We start from the raw sequence: 17,519 nt of genomic DNA, 5'->3' as shown, positions 1-17,519 counted from the left end.
TGCACTAATCAGGTTTTCCCTTACGATTAAATTTTAGTATTATGTGCACCATCACAAATATTTAATCGAGACTTTTATTTTGACAGGTTTGGCGAACTTGCTCTGACCCGGTGATGATACAAGCGGACATGAGGATATTACACAAAAACGTGCGAAAGCTGCTGGAAACTTCTAGCAAAACGCCACTCATTAATATCTAACCACTTCTACCAGTAATCCAGAGAGTGGAAATAGTTTTACCCTACAGTGCCTGGCAGGATGTCAGTTATTGAGGAGGAACGAGTCCGCGGTGGTGTTTTTAAGGACATTAATCCAGAAGATGAAGATCAGCAACCTACAGTGATCGAGAGTTTGTGCATGAACTGTTATGAAAATGTAAATATACAGATTATTATTATTAAATTAATACATTATTATGTACTAATACAAAATTTAAATAATGTCAATTTTATGTTTTGTCCAGGGAAGTACACGTCTACTGCTTACTAAGATCCCTTTCTTCAAAGAAATCATCATCAGCTCTTTCACATGTCCACACTGTAACTGGACCAACACAGAAATCCAGTCTGCTGGTCGGATACAAGAGCAGGGTGTGCTGTACACCTTACAGGTGAAGACCAAAGAGGTATGGATCTACTCTTAAAGTGTTTTAGAGATTCATTATCTGATCAGTTATATCATGGTGCCACATTTGAAGTTTCTCTCAGGAATTAGCAAATAGATTTTCGTTTGTGCAGGACATGAACCGAGAGGTTGTGAAGTCTGACAGCGCATCCACCAGAATTCCACAACTTGATTTTGAAATTCCTGCTTTCACACAGAAGGGCTGTAAGTTTTTCCATTGTGACCTCTAACTGAAGTACAAGTCTGAAAATCTACAGAAAGATATTTCGGAAAGTTACAATTTACACTTTGATCAGTTACTTTTTCTTCTTTCTGATTGTTTAGCTTTGTCAACAATCGAGGGCCTTCTGGACAGAGCAGTGGCGGGGTTAGAACAAGACCAACCTATTAGAAAGGTGTGTGTTTTATCTGTGCACCTCAATGAGTTTCACAAAATTTGACATTGATTGTGTTACAACAGAAACCCATAATTTATGTTGCAAGAGCATACATTATATAGGTATATGGGTCAAAGACGAGTCCCATTTTGGTGCCTCCATCAAATTAAATTTGCAAAAGAGATTTTATATGCACAGAAAGCATATTAAATACAAGTACAGTGTCTACTTTAATGTTTCAAGTAACTTTTTTTGAAAATAATATATAAAAACAAATGTTCTATCATCATTTACAGTAACATTTTTTTGGTTTGTAAAAATGATTAAAATATATAAAAGGAAAAATGTGATCATAAAAGATTTTATTACATTTTTAAATGGTTTAAAAAAATTCTTGCTTACAAATGGGTAAAACAGTGGTTTGAAGGTTAGTGGCAAAGATTGGTAAAGATTTAAAATACGTTTAAAACATTTCCCCCCTTCTATGTAAAGCGCTTTGAGTGCCCAGAAAAGCGCTGTATAAATGTAAGGAATTATTATTATTAAAATTACAATTAATTAGGTTTTGGCTACACTGTGAACTTCAAATCAAATGTTTCTTGTTCTAAATATGCCTGGCAATATTTTTTGGTGTATGAACTATTGTTACATTGACATTTAAGTGGGTGTCTTTTGTAAATGATGGTAAAAATGTATGATAGTTATTATGTTTTGCACAGAAAAAAACCCTTTTCGTCCTTGACCATATGCCAATATTATGCAATTGTTTGTTATCTACAATGCTGACTTGATCAAAATAATTCCAAAAGTCCATAATAGATTTATTCGTTTTGTAGTTTTCATTAGATGTGAAGGGATTTGTTATTCGACAATCCTAATCCTTTCCACATTTCAGGCAACGGATCCAGCTGTAGCTGAAAAAATAGAGGAATTCATCGAGAGGTTGAAAAAACTTAAAGAAGTAGAAGAGGAATTCACATTAGTAAGTCTTGCAGATAGCAAACTACAGAAAAATTCAATGCAACTGACCAAAGATTAAACACTATTGCTTGTTTATTATCATGAAGTTAGAACTAATGAATACCTCATTTGATTTCTATTTACAGATTATCGATGATCCATCAGGGAACAGTTTTATTGAGAACCCATCTGCGCCTCAGAAAGACACGGCTCTCACTGTCACGCATTACAAAAGGACGCCTGAACACAACGCTGTGCTAGGAATAGAGGTAAGAAGCTGCTACAGCATCTGCTGAGTGTGGAGAACGACAAGATCTCGGTTTCTTTAACTTTTTTCATCTCTTTTTAAAGACAGAGGAAGAAGAAGATGACAAAAAGCCTGTCAATGATCTAGACACAATGAGAAATGAGGTATTAGTGTTCAACACAAACTGCCCAGAATGCAACGCCCCGGCCAATACAAACATGAAGCTTGTTCGTATCCTTTAAAGTATGCTAGAAAATTACATACACTTTCAAATTATTCTTTATGTGGTAAATTGCTAAAAAAAAAAATACTTTGTGAAAATGGCACTGCATAACAATGCTGCATGGAGAAATGGTACATAAAAGTAGTTTAACCATTGTGCATCATAATTTAAAGAAAGTAGTTTATTAGTCCCTTAACCCAGTTGCAGAAATTCCACACTTTAAAGAGGTCATTATAATGGCCACTAATTGTGACAGCTGCAGACATCGCACCAATGAGGTGGGTATAATATACTTCAGAATTATACTTCTGTTTAGTTTATTTATTTATACATTTTTTGCTGTTTCCATATCTTACATTGTTTTTTACTGGCATCATGAAATAGGTGAAATCAGGAGGAGCCACAGAAGAGCTGGGAACCCGAATAACACTCCACTTAACCGACCCTTCAGATATGTCCAGAGACCTGCTGAAGGTGGGTTCATCTAACAACATCTTTGAGATACACTATATGAACATATTTTACATGTGAAATGTATCGTCCTTGATATATGTATGTGTGTTACAGTCAGAGACATGTAGCGTGTTGATTCCTGAGCTGGAGTTTGAGTTGGGGATGGCGGCTCTTGGAGGGAAGTTCACTACACTGGAAGGACTTCTCAAGGACATCAAAGACCTAGTAGGAATCAAAGCCCTGCTAACAGTGTTTGCTGTTATCAACAAACAACTCCTTTTATGCTTATTTAATGCATTTATACTTATTTTAGATTGTTTCGAAAAACCCCTTCATGTGTGGAGACAGCTCTACAGCAGATAGAGCCGAGAAACTGGAGCTCTTTGGGCAAAAGATTGACAAGGTTTGAAATATATTACTTGAATTTCTGTTAGGCTACGTTTACACCACAACGGTGTAGTCAAAAACGGAAAAGTTTTTCCCTTGCGTTTTTAAAAAGTTTATACGCGAGTATACGCGACAATGTTTTCAAAACTATTTGCGTTTACACATATCTGTGAAAATGGCCAAAAACGCTGTATTACGTATGCCAGGCCAGTAGTTGGCGCTGTCACCTTGTTAGTAAACAGTACCTGTAGGGAAGTGACGATTATATGATGCGTCTCCACTGTTGGTTGTAATATTGGTGAAGTAAATCCACACTTTGCTGAAGAAGCGTTGGCAAACTTTTGAGCAGCAACAACAGTACCATATACTCCGCTATTGTTGTGTATGTTTGTTCGCGCTTGCCTTTAAAATCGACACGTACTGCGCATGTCTACATACCTAACACGTACTACGCACGTGCATGACGTCACCGGTTTTCAAAGATTCCCGTATTGGGTGTTTACATGGAAACGATAACGGTGCCATTTTCAAAAACTTGCATTTTGTAACCCGTTTTCAAAAATATGCGTTTTCAGTTCCCCAAACGCCGTTGTCGTGTAAACGAACAGTCGAAACGCATAAAAAGTTTCCCGTTTTTGGCTGAAAACGTTGTCGTGTAAACGGCCGCTTATAGTTCCTCACTGTTAAATGTTCTGACAGTATTCGCAGTATGGTGTCTAAAAAGGAGCTTGTTTGTAGATTTTGAAAAATAAACAAATATTGAATTTCTGAAAAAATTAATATTTAAATAATAACTATTTACATATTTATAGAATTAGTAATTTTTATAATTATAAAATGCTTTGAATATTTTGAATACTTTGAATATTGCATATATTCAATTCAATTCAAGTTTATTTGTATAGCGCTTTTCACGATACAAATCGTTGCAAAGCAACTTTACAGCAAATTAAGTTTCTACAATATTTAGTAGTAGCTTATCAGTGGTGACTGTCAGTTAATGTACATATGGCAGAAATATATGGAAAAATAAATTAAAGACATAATCAGTTATATATATGCATAAACATTTTTTAATAATTATATATATCATATACACACACATTTTTTTCTGGAGTCTTAATGTAGCTTATCAGTGGTGACTGTCAGTTAATGTACATATGGCAGAAATATACGGAAAAATAAATTAAAGACATAATCAGTTATATATATATGCATAAACATTTTTTAATAATTATATATATAATATACACACACATTTTTTTCTGGAGTCTTAATGTGTTGTATTTTTAAAATGTTTCTTAGATAATAGCAGGGGAAATGGATGTGCACATTATCCTGGATGATCCTGCTGGAAATAGTTATCTTCAGGTGAGCTTGGAGTTACATTTTCTTTTTTTTACAATATTTAAAGGATCTTATTATAACATCTCATGGTTAAGCATAAGATTTATTGTTTTGAATCGGTTTCATTTCAAATATTTTATATATATATATTTTTTTTTTATCTGAAGGCTAACTATTCGCCCCTCTTTGCAGAATGTTTATGCGCCAGATCCAGATCCAGAAATGAAGATCGAGAAGTACACCAGGACCTTTGAGCAGAATGAAGACTTGGGGCTGAATGACATGAAAACAGAAGGGTACGCAGAGAAATAGGCTTAAAGTCAGAGAAAAATGGAGATTATATGTAATTACATGCCCAATTCTGTCAAAGCCGTTATATAACATTATTTAAATCACTTTTACATTTATTGTAATATCTCATGTAATTACCACTTCTGAAAACCATAATGTCTTTTAAAGGCAGCGTTATGATTTGAAGAGGGGAAAACATTATTTTGGCTTGAATAAGTGCAAGGCGCTGAATTTTCCTTGCTGTCTATAACATAAATTATATGTAATTACATGCCCAATTCTGTCAAAGCCGTTATATAACATTATTTAAATCACTTTTACATTTATTGTAATATCTCATGTAATTACCACTTCTGAAAACCATAATGTATTTTAAAGGCAGCGTTATGATTTGAAGAGGGGAAAGCATTATTTTGGCTTGAATAAGTGCAAGGCGCTGAATTTTCCTTGCTGTCTATAACATAATTTTTTACGTTATAAGTTTTGGTCATCTTGGCTATGAAGCCCTTGTGTTAATTACTAGTGTAACAACACAATTGTTACAAAGTTTTTGAAGTACTTAAAACTACAGACACTTAATAAAGTAGTCTTAAGCACACTGGATGTGAATTCTGTGGACACATTATTTCTTTTCTATGTAATTGGACTGACTCCTAAAGGCTGTAATATAATAAGAGTTATGTTTGTACATTAAACAGTATGGAATAATAAGTATGGTTCTGATCTATTTATGCTTAACTTCCAGTTCAGTCGGTGAGATATCTAATTAAAAATGGCTTCATCACGGCATCGAAACCAAATGCAATGTTGTAACTAATAGATTTTATGGCCATATTGGAACATGCAGTCACACTGCTGGTGATGCATTCAGTTTTTGTTTACGTTATCTGGCTCTTTAGCGTGTATATTGTGTTTTCCTAATTAGTCAATTATTAATTCTTTAATATTAATACTGATCAATGGCACCAGAAGAGTCTCAGAAGAATAGCACCCAACAAAGCCATTACAGCACAGTCCTTTTAATAGCAAACAACAGTGTTCACAGGGCATTGTTTGCATAACTTTTTTTTTATGGGTTTTTCAGTTGTTGTTTATTTTTGTTGATTTCTCATTTTTGGCACAATAATGAATCATTTGTTCTGCATAATGGTTTTAAAACTTTGTAAATTTAACTGATTCTGTGGAATGAATATGTTTCTTAGATACTTTTTTTTTATTAGTATATTTTGTTTATTATTTGTAACGTAAATATTACTAACTCAATGTGTGACATGGCATGTCACATGATGGCTGTGGCCATGAGAGGGGACCCTCCACCATGTACAATTTAACTTTTTCTGTCTATGTTCCAATGTTCAACTCAGACATATCATTTGAATGTTTTTCTATTTTTAAAAAGAAAGCGCTATTAATTTCTTAATGTAAAAAGCATTGAGTGCTCCTTTCATGTAGCACACTTCTAATTAGAGCCTCTCTTTTAGACCACTCAAGTCATGCAACTTGGAGAAAAACAATGAATCACAGGTTCTTTGTGCCTTCCACTGGCACTCAACATTTATTGAAACAACATAATCACTTAAACAGCAGATAACTGACATGACTTGCATGTAATTTAAAGCAGTGACAAATAAAATGTAACCAACATTGGTCCATATACGATGAAATACTGATGTTCATTCATCCCACAAATGGAGTTTTTTTTTTCAGTAAGGATAGTCCACCGTGATGGCAGGTTAAACGTCCCATGGCCATTTATAGCCAGTGGTGGTGTAGATCTCTTCTTGTGTGAGGGAGTGCGTCTGTCCAAAATCAGCAATAAAAAAAAAACAAATCAAAGTTTACAAGATGCAGCTGTCATTGCCATTAAAGCAAACACAATATAGTGTGAAATAGGAACATAACATTACTTGGGCTCAAACTAGCCGAGCTGCGTTTATGTCATTGTCCATGATCGCAAAGCTCCGTTACTTGCTCTTGGCTGGCTTCTCGGTTTTCTTGGGCAGCAGCACTGCCTGGATGTTTGGAAGCACTCCGCCCTGGGCGATGGTAACACCGCCTAAAAGCTTGTTGAGCTCTTCGTCGTTGCGGACAGCCAGCTGCAGGTGACGGGGGATGATTCTTGTTTTCTTGTTGTCTCGGGCTGCGTTCCCTGCCAGCTCGAGGATCTCAGCCGTTAGGTATTCCAGGACAGCGGCCAAATACACGGGGGCTCCTGCGCCTACGCGCTCGGCGTAATTTCCCTTGCGTAATAATCTGTGTACACGTCCGACTGGAAACTGAAGTCCAGCTCTGGATGAACGAGACTTAGCCTTCGCGCGGGCCTTCCCCCCGGTTTTACCTCTTCCGGACATATTTTGACAACAAAGGAACCGTCTGTTAGAAGGGTTCTGTTTTGTGTTGCTAGTCAAACGTACGTTCGTTTATGATGTAAGCAGGGATTGGTATTTATACCCAGACGTGTGCTCTGACTGGTTGGTTTGACTCTAAAGCAAGCAACCAATCGCCGCTCGAGTTTTAGTCCATGACGTTAGAAAGTCATCCTATCAGAACACATTCTGTGCTCGCTCTAATTTGCATGCCGACTCTATAAATAAGGGGCAAAATGTGCGCAGCGCGTTCGCATACCATAACGATCCATAGACAGCTGAGCTTTTGTGAAAAACCGACACAATGCCTGAACCTGCGAAATCAGCACCCGCTCCCAAAAAGGGGTCTAAAAAAGCTGTCACCAAGACCCAGAAGAAGGGGGATAAGAAAAGGCGTAAGACCAGGAAAGAGAGTTATGCCATTTACGTGTACAAAGTACTGAAACAAGTCCATCCGGACACTGGTATCCCCTCAAAGGCGATGGGCATTATGAATTCGTTCGTAAACGACATCTTCGAGCGCATCGCCGGAGAAGCCTCGCGCCTGGCGCATTACAACAAGCGCTCCACTATCACATCCCGGGAGATCCAGACGGCCGTGCGCCTGCTCCTGCCGGGAGAGCTGGCCAAACACGCCGTGTCCGAGGGCACAAAGGCCGTGACCAAATACACCAGCTCCAAGTGAAAGTGAACAAACAAGATGGACTGGACTCTATCCCTAATGATGGAAGACGAAAGCCACCCACTGTTTGATATCCGCACGAGGGACCTCTGGTACATCTTGAGCGAACGCAGCTCTGGAGGAGCACTAACACAGTGCTTTCCATCTGTAACACCAACATTCACCTGAGGCTGTTCCTGTTTGATCGTATTTGCACGTGTGAACACTTGTACTGTACTATTATGGCATATGGTCGTCATTTGTTAACTCGTGTGGCTGTAAACTCAAGTTACCAGAGGGAAACACTGTGGCTTTGGTTTTTATTGATTTCTTGTTGACAAACAAGGCTGTACTGTATTCATACTGAACAATGTCTTATGCCTGAATGTTTCTTCATAACTACCCTGTCATTACTTGCTCTTGGCTGGCTTCTCGGTTTTCTTGGGCAGCAGCACTGCCTGGATGTTTGGAAGCACTCCGCCCTGGGCGATGGTAACACCGCCTAAAAGCTTGTTGAGCTCTTCGTCGTTGCGGACAGCCAGCTGCAGGTGACGGGGGATGATTCTTGTTTTCTTGTTGTCTCGGGCTGCGTTCCCTGCCAGCTCGAGGATCTCAGCCGTTAGGTATTCCAGGACAGCGGCCAAATACACGGGGGCTCCTGCGCCTACGCGCTCGGCGTAATTTCCCTTGCGTAATAATCTGTGTACACGTCCGACTGGAAACTGAAGTCCAGCTCTGGATGAACGAGACTTAGCCTTCGCGCGGGCCTTCCCCCCGGTTTTACCTCTTCCGGACATATTTTGACAACAAAGGAACCGTCTGTCAGAAGCGTCCTGTTTTGTGTTGCTAGTCAAACGTACGTTCGTTTATGATGTAAGCAGGGATTGGTATTTATACCCAGACGTGTGCTCTGACTGGTTGGTTTGACTCTAAAGCAAGCAACCAATCGCCGCTCGAGTTTTAGTCCATGACGTTAGAAAGTCATCCTATCAGAACACATTCTGTGCTCGCTCTAATTTGCATGCCGACTCTATAAATGGGGGGCAAAATGTACGCAGCGCGTTCGCATACCATAACGATCCATAGACAGCTGAGCTTTTGTGAAAAACCGACACAATGCCTGAACCTGCGAAATCAGCACCCGCTCCCAAAAAGGGGTCTAAAAAAGCTGTCACCAAGACCCAGAAGAAGGGGGATAAAAAAAGGCGTAAGACCAGGAAAGAGAGTTACGCCATTTACGTGTACAAAGTACTGAAACAAGTCCATCCGGACACTGGTATTTCCTCAAAGGCGATGGGCATTATGAATTCGTTTGTAAACGACATCTTCGAGCGCATCGCCGGAGAAGCGTCGCGCCTGGCGCATTACAACAAGCGCTCCACTATCACATCCCGGGAGATCCAGACGGCCGTGCGCCTGCTCCTGCCGGGAGAGCTGGCCAAACACGCCGTGTCCGAGGGCACAAAGGCCGTGACCAAATACACCAGCTCCAAGTGAAAGTGAACAAACAAGATGGACTGGACTCTATCCCTAATGATGGAAGACGAAAGCCACCCACTGTTTGATATCCGCACGAGGGACCTCTGGTACATCTTGAGCGAACGCAGCTCTGGAGGAGCACTAACACAGTGCTTTCCATCTGTAACACCAACATTCACCTGAGGCTGTGCCTGTTTGATCGTATTTGCACGTGTGAACACTTGTACTGTATTATTATGGCATATGGTCGTCGTTTGTTAACTCATGTTACCGGAGGAAAACACTGTGGCTTTGGGGGTTTTTTTATTTCTTGTTGACAAAAAATTGCTGTACTGTATTCATATTGAAAAAATGTCTTATGCCTGAATGTTTCGTCATAACTACCCTGTCATTTACCACAAATAAATACATTGGTAAATGGTAACTACAACCAGATTTGCCAGTTTTCCTGTCTTGTAATGTGTAGCTTATTACTATGACAAACGAAACGCCATAAAGGCGAATATTTAGTACGAAAAAGACGCTTTTATTACAGCATTATTTATTTGAAGTATGTAAGATGCGTTTTTAAACAACGTTGCCGTATCAACGAAAGTTTACAAGCGCGCTAATAGACGCTTGGCTTGCCAGCAGAAGTCGCCCGAGGAGGTAACCATAGCAACAGGAAGGAAGGCTGCTTGAGTATTGGAGGATTCAAGCACTGTCATTATTTATGACTTTATTATAGATTCACCATCAAACATAAAAGAAAAAAAAAGATAATGTTCCGTTTAAAACGTCTTTATTACGCCTGATAAGTGAGACAGCAAAACACTGTTGGATTAGTCTGGTAATTCACATAGCTTACTGTATGAAATGGATATTTTAACCTTCTATGGGATATCGTCATTTATGAATGACGGTAAGAAAATTGCATTTAAGATACAATAATAATGTTACCAACAAAATTGTATTTTAGTGATGTCAAATGACATCCCCTTCAACCAGTAAAATGAAAATTTAATTGCCATGTGCTTCACATTTCTGGTAACAAAGTAGTAAATGAGACATTAGCACATGTTAGGTCACATGCTCTCAAGGCTCCACAGTGAGCTAATTTTAGACTAGAAAATACATATCAATTCAAGTTATAAAAAATATAATCATACATCCAGAGGTATTTTCAAAAGTTTTTTTTGTCATTTTTAATACACGTTTATAAAAACAATAACTCATCAATAACAATAACTCTATTATGGGATGCATATTTGGTGTAACTGGTACTATTGACCAGCATTGGCAATCAGTATAATAGCCTTTATGAACGTGTTTTAGGTTAATTTTTGGAAGATGGAGAGACAAATCTGTACTTATTTCAGAAAGTATTGATGATAGTGATAGAAAATCAGGTTGTAGTAATAAAAGAAGTTGTTGAGGACCAAGGAGGATAGAGGCAATGAGTGTGAGGGCAGTGATGAAGAATAGGTTGTTGTGGAAGTCAGGCATTTGGGTATATTATTGCATGCCACAGTTTGAAAGAAGTGATCCATACAACAACCAGAGGTCAGGAAAGATGCCAGTAGCTATGTTTCCATCACCCTATTTTGGTGATGGAGTGATGGAAACGCCTAATTTCGAATAAAAATCCCTTAATTTGCAAAAAAGTTTTTACGCTCGCTTGAGGTGGTTTTTGACTTGTGCGAAAAAGGGTTGATGCGAATAATGGAAGATGGAAATGCATTTTGCGAATAAATTCCTCCAAGCGCATCATAAAAGTCACGTGACTGACCCTGCGCTGTCTAGTGTCTATTGGCATTAGTATTCTGACAGGCAGCGATGCTCCAATGAGGACTGCACAAGTCAAAATCTACTGATGTGTGGGGTACACTGAAAAATAAGAGTCTTGTTCACTTTCACTTGTGCTATGATAATTGATTTGAAATACCAAGATGAAACACAATGTTAAAGTTGTTTTAATGCTTTTGAAACACTAAGACGTTTTTTTTTTCAGACAGTGAAATTGCATCCGAATTTGTGTCAAGTTTTAGACATTTTCACGCACGAGTTCCAAATCAAATATAGCAGCTCAAGAAGAAATTGAATGTTCATAAAGATTTTTTTAATGTTTTTTTGAAACAGTAAGACCTTTTTACTTCTTTTCAGATAGTGAAAATGCATTTGATTGTGTGTGAAGTTTCTGACAATTCGCCAAAATTAATTTAGTCAGTTAAAGAAAAAATCTGAAAATGTAAGTCAGTTGACGGAACCCTAAAGAAAAAGGTCAGATGTAGAAAACAAATTTTGGAAAATGATTTTACTCCTAAATATATGTAAAATATAAAGTCAATTATTTTTTCGAGCTGTGAATTCACAATTAGTCCCATAGAGGGTTGAATACGAATTTATGAAATAAAAATATTAGTTTATGTATATAAAAAAATCTATGAAGCCATAAATAGCGTAACAATTGAAATATTCTCTTCCATAACAACAAAGCTTAATGCTGCTCTGATCTTGAATTAGGGACTGAGGTGATATTTTAATGTTATGCAGCATTGCATTTTTACAAACAACTTTAAAGTGGCACAGAGCCACTTCAGAGCAGCTTTAACTCAGCCTGTAAAGATGATTTAAAAGTACTAATGAGCGAATCTCAGGTTACAATGAAATCAGGACATTTGTACGCCTTATCGTACGATTTGTTCCCTGTGATTTCATCCAGCTTGTGTTACTGGGACATATAGTATAATGGAGGGAGAAGATTTGATCATGACGCCCCTGCAGGCAGAGAGAGAATGCTGAGAATAATCCACATGATCATGTTTTGACATTTGGCCTTGAATAAATGGCGCACATCAAGTAACCAAGTATACACAATGGGTAAATTACTTGAGGAATATAATTACCTATGCATATCTTCATGATATTATTTTGCAAATGATAATTACGTGAATCTGAATAGATGACTGAATTGATCCTGCAGATATTGAATATGTATCGCAATACTTTATATATTGCATTAGGGCCCAGGTTGGCTGGTCCAGAAGATTAAAAATTAAACAATGTGACTGAGGAACCAGATAGCCAGACGAACGGTGTCTTAGAAGATTGTGTACTACATTGTCCCTATCTTGTGTAGTTTTAAGAGGGGCTGTCTTTGTTGAAATAACACTCTGACCATGGCAGGCTTTGTCTGAAAGGGTGTGATATCTATTTCTAGAAAACGATGAGGTGACGCTACCTTTTCTCACGAAGACAGCATACCTGAAACCACATACACTAAAAAAAGGATATTGAGAGTGTGTGCGTATTTTATGAAAAATAATATGAATATTTAGACAGCTAACACCACAGTTATTGTTGGTTTAAGGAAGGTATTATGATGCTCTTCATTACATTCGATTTATAAAATATAATAGTTCAGAGTTCTGAAATTACAAGAGGGGTTATTTAATTTTATTTTATCATCCTTTTGTGAAAATAAGAAGATTGTGCATATATCCGACAATTATCCTCAATCAATTATTTATTATATTTTTTCTATAATAAAAATTTTATGTTTATATTCATTTTATCATATAAATTTAAATTGCAAAAAGGCTATTTATTTTTTCTTTTTCAACAAATGAAGCAATATCGACTATCAGTCTTAAAATAGACTATTAGTATGTTAGTGTGACATAATGTGTTATTAGAAAAGACCATGTGTTTCATTAGTGTCCTGTTTTATAACTTGATCACCTTTTGTCTTCAAGTGGACATATTTGTTGCATAATGCTTTGTTATAATAGCACAGTTAAGTGCAGCCTGCTACACAGTGATATAATGCATTAATAGAATATAACGTGCAAAAGCCAATTTTGTGCTTTTTGTATTCCAGACATGTTACCTGATACTGAACTTATACTGATCTTCTTAAAGCTCCTCGTGTTCCTCCTCTGGCGTCCCTTACTTCTCATAACCCCTGCTGTGTTTCTGGTGCCCTCCCTCACACCTATAGATAGAAAGGGGCCAGTATAAATAGCTATATCGTCATAAACACAGAGAAAGAGACAACGAAAGAGAGAAGGTGCACAAGGTAATACGTACATCTTTATGATTTAAGTTCTGGTCTGAGTATATTAGTCCTACTAGATGACTCTGATTTAGTATATTTTGTTTGTTTATTTGTGTGTGGTTTTCTTTATTTTGAAATTATGTACATTTGTGTTTATTTGTGTATTTGTATTTATCATTTGTGCTTTTTTTAGTTTTACAAATTATTTGTATTTATTATTTATGCTTTATCTTTTTAATTAAAAAAATAATTTGTATTTGTTATTCGTGTTTTTTATTTTTAATAAAAATTTTTTTAGATTTGTTACTATCTATCTATCTATCTATCTGTCGGTCGGTCGGTCGGTCGGTCTGTCTGTCTGTCTGTCTGTCTGTGTGTCTGTCTGCTATCTGTCTATCTGTCTGTCTGTCTGTCTGTCTGTCTGTCTTTCCGTCTTTCCGTCTTTCCGCCCGTACGTCATTCTATTGTTTAATCTATCATCACAAAATTTATTGAATTATTTGTAATATAGACTATTTAATATGTATGTTTTTCATGTTTAAAACAGGAGTCAGATGTTCTTTGTTGGTGCTCTCCTTCATCAAAAGCTAAAACTGTGAGGCCAGTGACATCAGGCTCATTTAAATTGGGACATTCAGAGCCTGTTGGTGACACCTGAACACAGAACGGAAAACTTGTTGCGTGATTTGATAGTAAGTAGGTGTTTTCGCTTTTAAAATCTGTTTTTGAGTGAATCGAGGTCAAGGTGATAATGTGATGTGTGGGATTTTCCCTGCAGCCAGAGCATCATGTGGCCAGCCCTCCTAGTGTGTCAGCTCGTCCTGATTCTCCAGTCAGAGGCTCAGAGTCCCTGCCTCACCCACCCAACATTCAGAGACCCGGGTCAGTCAAAGCATACATGTATCCTCTCCTCTTCTCCTCTTCCTCTTTATACATCCTTAATTCTCTCATCGCTATCTCACCTTTCATTTCCTTTGGAACCACAAAGGAACCCGGGACCACCCAGCAATTTGAGGAGTGTGTTTTCTTAAACATGCAGTATTATTTTAATGATGTGTCCTTCTTTTAGTTATGGTTCCTGTGGTTTTAAATGTCCTAGCAGCATAAAGAGCATCATACATTTCCATACCAAAGATGTGCAAACAATAAACATCATAAGAGGTTACTGTGACAACTGTTATCTTTTTTATTTTACAGACAACTCTGATATCACAGTTGTGTGTGGCACAAACAGGATGGATCTTCAGATTTTGCTGTGCCCCATGTACTTCTATGGATATAATGAATCCATGGTGGCTCTTAATGGTCAGTTCGGCAAACCTGAGTGCAGAGGAACCGCTGACTGGACCGTCAACCCACCTGTAATGAAATTCCAGTTCTACATCACTGAACCATACATATCCATCTGCGCCAATAAGCTGACGGTATGAGACATTTTTCAGCAGATATAATAAAAATAATAATTGCTATAATAATAATACAATTATATATATATATAATCTATATATATAAATAAATATTTATTTGTTTGTTGTTTTGTTTGTTTGTTTGTTTTGTTTTGACGTTTTCTGACCTGTAAAGAACTTTGAGTTGCATTCTATTATTTTGTGGTCTTATAATATACTTCTATTATATATAATTAGTCAATCCCAGCTGTCACTGTTCAACTACCGTAATTCATCTCAACAGATCACTGAGGAGATTGGATCTGGGCTGTTCTCCGACTTCTCTAGCGTGCAGTCTGTGAACATCTCTGGGGTGGTCAATACTCAGGATCCGAACGCTGGAACCATCACCTACCGGCAGGAGATGAAATACCTCTTTTCCTGTAGATACCCACTGCAGTACTTGGTCAACAACACGGAGATGAGTGTGTGAGTGGAGTGAACATGTACAGTGAGGTCTAACGGTCTGAGACCACACTGAAAATTCAAGATTCAAAGTTTTAAGAAAAAAAAAAAAATTAAAGATATGTTATGCCATAAAATGAAGAAATGTTAACACTATTTTTAGGCCACTAATCAAATAAGCATATTTGTAATCATGTGAATGTTGTACAAAATATCACATTTTATGAATTTGTAATGAAGAATATATTAGAAAAATGAAAAATAAACACGTTTTCAGTGATCTCAGACTTTTGGCTTTCACTGTATGTCTTATCCTGGAATGTGTTCATTCTAAATGATTTAATGTGTTAAGTCATTTACACACAAACCACTGTTGTTCTGCAGATCTGGAGTGAGTCTGGCAATTAAGGACAATAACGGTAGTTTCATCAGCACTCTAAGCATGGTTCTTTTTGAGGTATTTTATGTTCCTTTGGCTTAGTTTAGCAATGACCTTTAGCATAACACATTATCGACTATAACATTCAAGAGTTATTGGAACTGGCCAGTTGCATGTGTTCATAACCGTCTTTCTGCAACGACTCAAAGGACTACACATATACAACTCGTCTCTTCATACCTCCATCGGGTCTCATGCTGAAGACCAGGGTTTTTGTGGAAGTCCGAGCCACTAATCTCACAGAGAGGTACTTTGCTCAGTTTGAGATTATTATCAATTATGTTATCCATCATGACGTGGCCTATGAAATATGGATGCCACCGACAAAAATTATGAATTTTAGAGACATTCATTCTGATGTAATCCAGAATGAAAATCTTTTATGTAAATTATTATTATTATATGAAATATTTTTGAAGTTGATAGATCACTTTTTAAATATATATATATATATACATATATATTTTCCCCATAAAGGTTCAATGTTCTGTTGGATCGATGCTATACAACCACTAGTCCTTACCCAGGAAACAGCACATCATTCAACCTGTTTGTCGGGTAAGACTTAAATCTTTGTTACAGTTACACATTTTAAATAATGTTCAGCAATCTAAATTAACACTATATTAAGTGAATAAGGCTTGGGAATGCATTACATAAATATGAAATGACATGAATTTGTGCATTTAAAAACTGTGTGAATGATATGTAATAAAAATGCAATAAATTTGTATTGAAACAATATGACTTTAGTCTGATGATAAGTACTCTATAATAGAGTTACAAGTACTTCCTTTTTGGGTAACGCTATTTTACAGTGTCCTTGTTACACGTTACATGTACTTACTAATATAATAATTCAATTCAATTCAAGTTTATTTGTATAGCACTTTTCACAATACAAATCGTTGCAAAGCAACTTTACAGCAAAATAAGTTTCTACAATATTTAGTAGTAGCTTATCAGTGGTGACTCAGTTACTGTACATATGGCAGAAATGTACAGAAAAATAAATTAAAGACGTAATCAAACAGACGATGAACACTATTAACAGCAATTATTATATGATGCAATCAAACTTATAGCAAAATTTGGTAGTTCTGTATGTTGTTTCAGGGTTGGCATCATCTGAGGTCCTCTGAGGGGTTGGCATCATCTCTTCTCAGGTGTTCTGGGTCCAGACTGAAGCTTGTGTAAATCCTAGTTACCACGGGATGTCAATCCCTCTACCTCCTTTAATGGACTTTGCTATCCTAGGTCCTACCAATAGTCCAGAGTTTTGCGACCTTAGGGAGCGTGATGGATTGTAGCGTGCTAGAAGACTAGTTAGGTACGCAGGAGCTAACCCATTAAGGGCCTTATAGGCAAGTAATAATATTTTGTAACTGATTCGGAACTTAATAGGTAGCCAGTGCAGAGACTGTAAAATTGGGGTAATATGATCATATTTTCTTGACCTGGTAAGGACTCTAGCCGCTGCATTTTGGACTACCTGTAGCTTGTTTATTGAAGATGCAGGACAACCAGCTAGCAGTGCATTACAATAGTCCAGCCTAGAGGTCATGAATGCATGAACTAGCTTTTCTGCATCAGAAACAGGTAACATGTTTCGTAACTTGGCAATGTTTCTAAGATGGAAGAATGCTGTTTTTGTAACATGGGAAATATGATTTTCAAAAGACAAGTTGCTATCTAATATAACACCCAGATTTTTGACTGTAGAGGAAGTAACAGTACATCCGTCTAGTTGCAAATTGCAATCCAAGAGATTCTGTGTAC

The 17,519-nt window shown here is 37.2% G+C and overlaps 6 protein-coding genes across 6 annotated transcripts in view; 4 read left to right on the top strand and 2 right to left on the bottom strand.

Moving 5' to 3' along the window:
• The first annotated feature begins 106 nt into the window (after positions 1-106).
• Positions 107-5,167, top strand: LOC107693980 (zinc finger protein ZPR1-like). Its single transcript, XM_016493596.1, has 13 exons — positions 107-375; positions 464-625; positions 738-828; positions 949-1,019; positions 1,897-1,983; positions 2,108-2,230; positions 2,313-2,439; positions 2,639-2,709; positions 2,816-2,905; positions 2,999-3,109; positions 3,198-3,287; positions 4,577-4,642; positions 4,811-5,167. Exons 1-13 carry the CDS (start codon positions 259-261, stop codon positions 4,928-4,930), a joined length of 1,326 nt encoding a protein of 441 aa, XP_016349082.1. The 5' UTR covers positions 107-258; the 3' UTR covers positions 4,931-5,167.
• Positions 5,168-6,434: 1,267 nt separating this feature from the next.
• Positions 6,435-7,348, bottom strand: LOC107693985 (histone H2A-like). Its single transcript, XM_016493600.1, has 2 exons — positions 6,817-7,348; positions 6,435-6,708 (listed from the first exon to the last, which is right to left on the bottom strand). The coding sequence occupies exon 1, from the start codon at positions 7,258-7,260 to the stop codon at positions 6,874-6,876; it is 387 nt and encodes a 128-aa protein (XP_016349086.1). The 5' UTR covers positions 7,261-7,348; the 3' UTR covers positions 6,435-6,708; positions 6,817-6,873.
• On the bottom strand, positions 6,435-8,812 carry LOC107693984 (histone H2A-like). Its single transcript, XM_016493599.1, has 2 exons — positions 8,351-8,812; positions 6,435-6,877 (listed from the first exon to the last, which is right to left on the bottom strand). Exons 1-2 carry the CDS (start codon positions 8,731-8,733, stop codon positions 6,874-6,876), a joined length of 387 nt encoding a protein of 128 aa, XP_016349085.1. The 5' UTR covers positions 8,734-8,812; the 3' UTR covers positions 6,435-6,873.
• On the top strand, positions 7,512-8,274 carry LOC107693987 (histone H2B 3-like). Its single transcript, XM_016493603.1, has one exon. The coding sequence runs from the start codon at positions 7,580-7,582 to the stop codon at positions 7,958-7,960; it is 381 nt and encodes a 126-aa protein (XP_016349089.1). The 5' UTR covers positions 7,512-7,579; the 3' UTR covers positions 7,961-8,274.
• A 178-nt stretch (positions 8,813-8,990) lies between the features above and the next one.
• On the top strand, positions 8,991-9,845 carry LOC107693986 (histone H2B 3). The gene has a single exon (XM_016493602.1). The coding sequence runs from the start codon at positions 9,053-9,055 to the stop codon at positions 9,431-9,433; it is 381 nt and encodes a 126-aa protein (XP_016349088.1). The 5' UTR covers positions 8,991-9,052; the 3' UTR covers positions 9,434-9,845.
• A 3,605-nt stretch (positions 9,846-13,450) lies between these two features.
• LOC107693981 (zona pellucida-like domain-containing protein 1) overlaps positions 13,451-17,519 on the top strand; it is an 11,278-nt gene continuing 7,209 nt past the window's right edge. The window contains exons 1-8 of the mRNA XM_016493597.1: positions 13,451-13,472; positions 13,999-14,143; positions 14,230-14,333; positions 14,649-14,875; positions 15,141-15,325; positions 15,686-15,758; positions 15,890-15,987; positions 16,218-16,298. Coding sequence (XP_016349083.1) covers positions 14,240-14,333; positions 14,649-14,875; positions 15,141-15,325; positions 15,686-15,758; positions 15,890-15,987; positions 16,218-16,298 — 758 coding nt within the window. The 5' untranslated portion in view covers positions 13,451-13,472; positions 13,999-14,143; positions 14,230-14,239. The remainder of the gene's footprint in view (positions 13,473-13,998; positions 14,144-14,229; positions 14,334-14,648; positions 14,876-15,140; positions 15,326-15,685; positions 15,759-15,889; positions 15,988-16,217; positions 16,299-17,519) is intronic.

The sequence above is a fragment of the Sinocyclocheilus anshuiensis genome, unplaced genomic scaffold (assembly GCF_001515605.1).
Source record: "Sinocyclocheilus anshuiensis isolate Anshui unplaced genomic scaffold, SAMN03320099.WGS_v1.1 scaffold694, whole genome shotgun sequence".
Lineage (NCBI taxonomy): Eukaryota > Metazoa > Chordata > Actinopteri > Cypriniformes > Cyprinidae > Sinocyclocheilus > Sinocyclocheilus anshuiensis.
The sequence above is the reverse complement of the archived record's forward strand: the minus strand, read 5'-3'. Positions and strand labels throughout refer to the sequence as shown.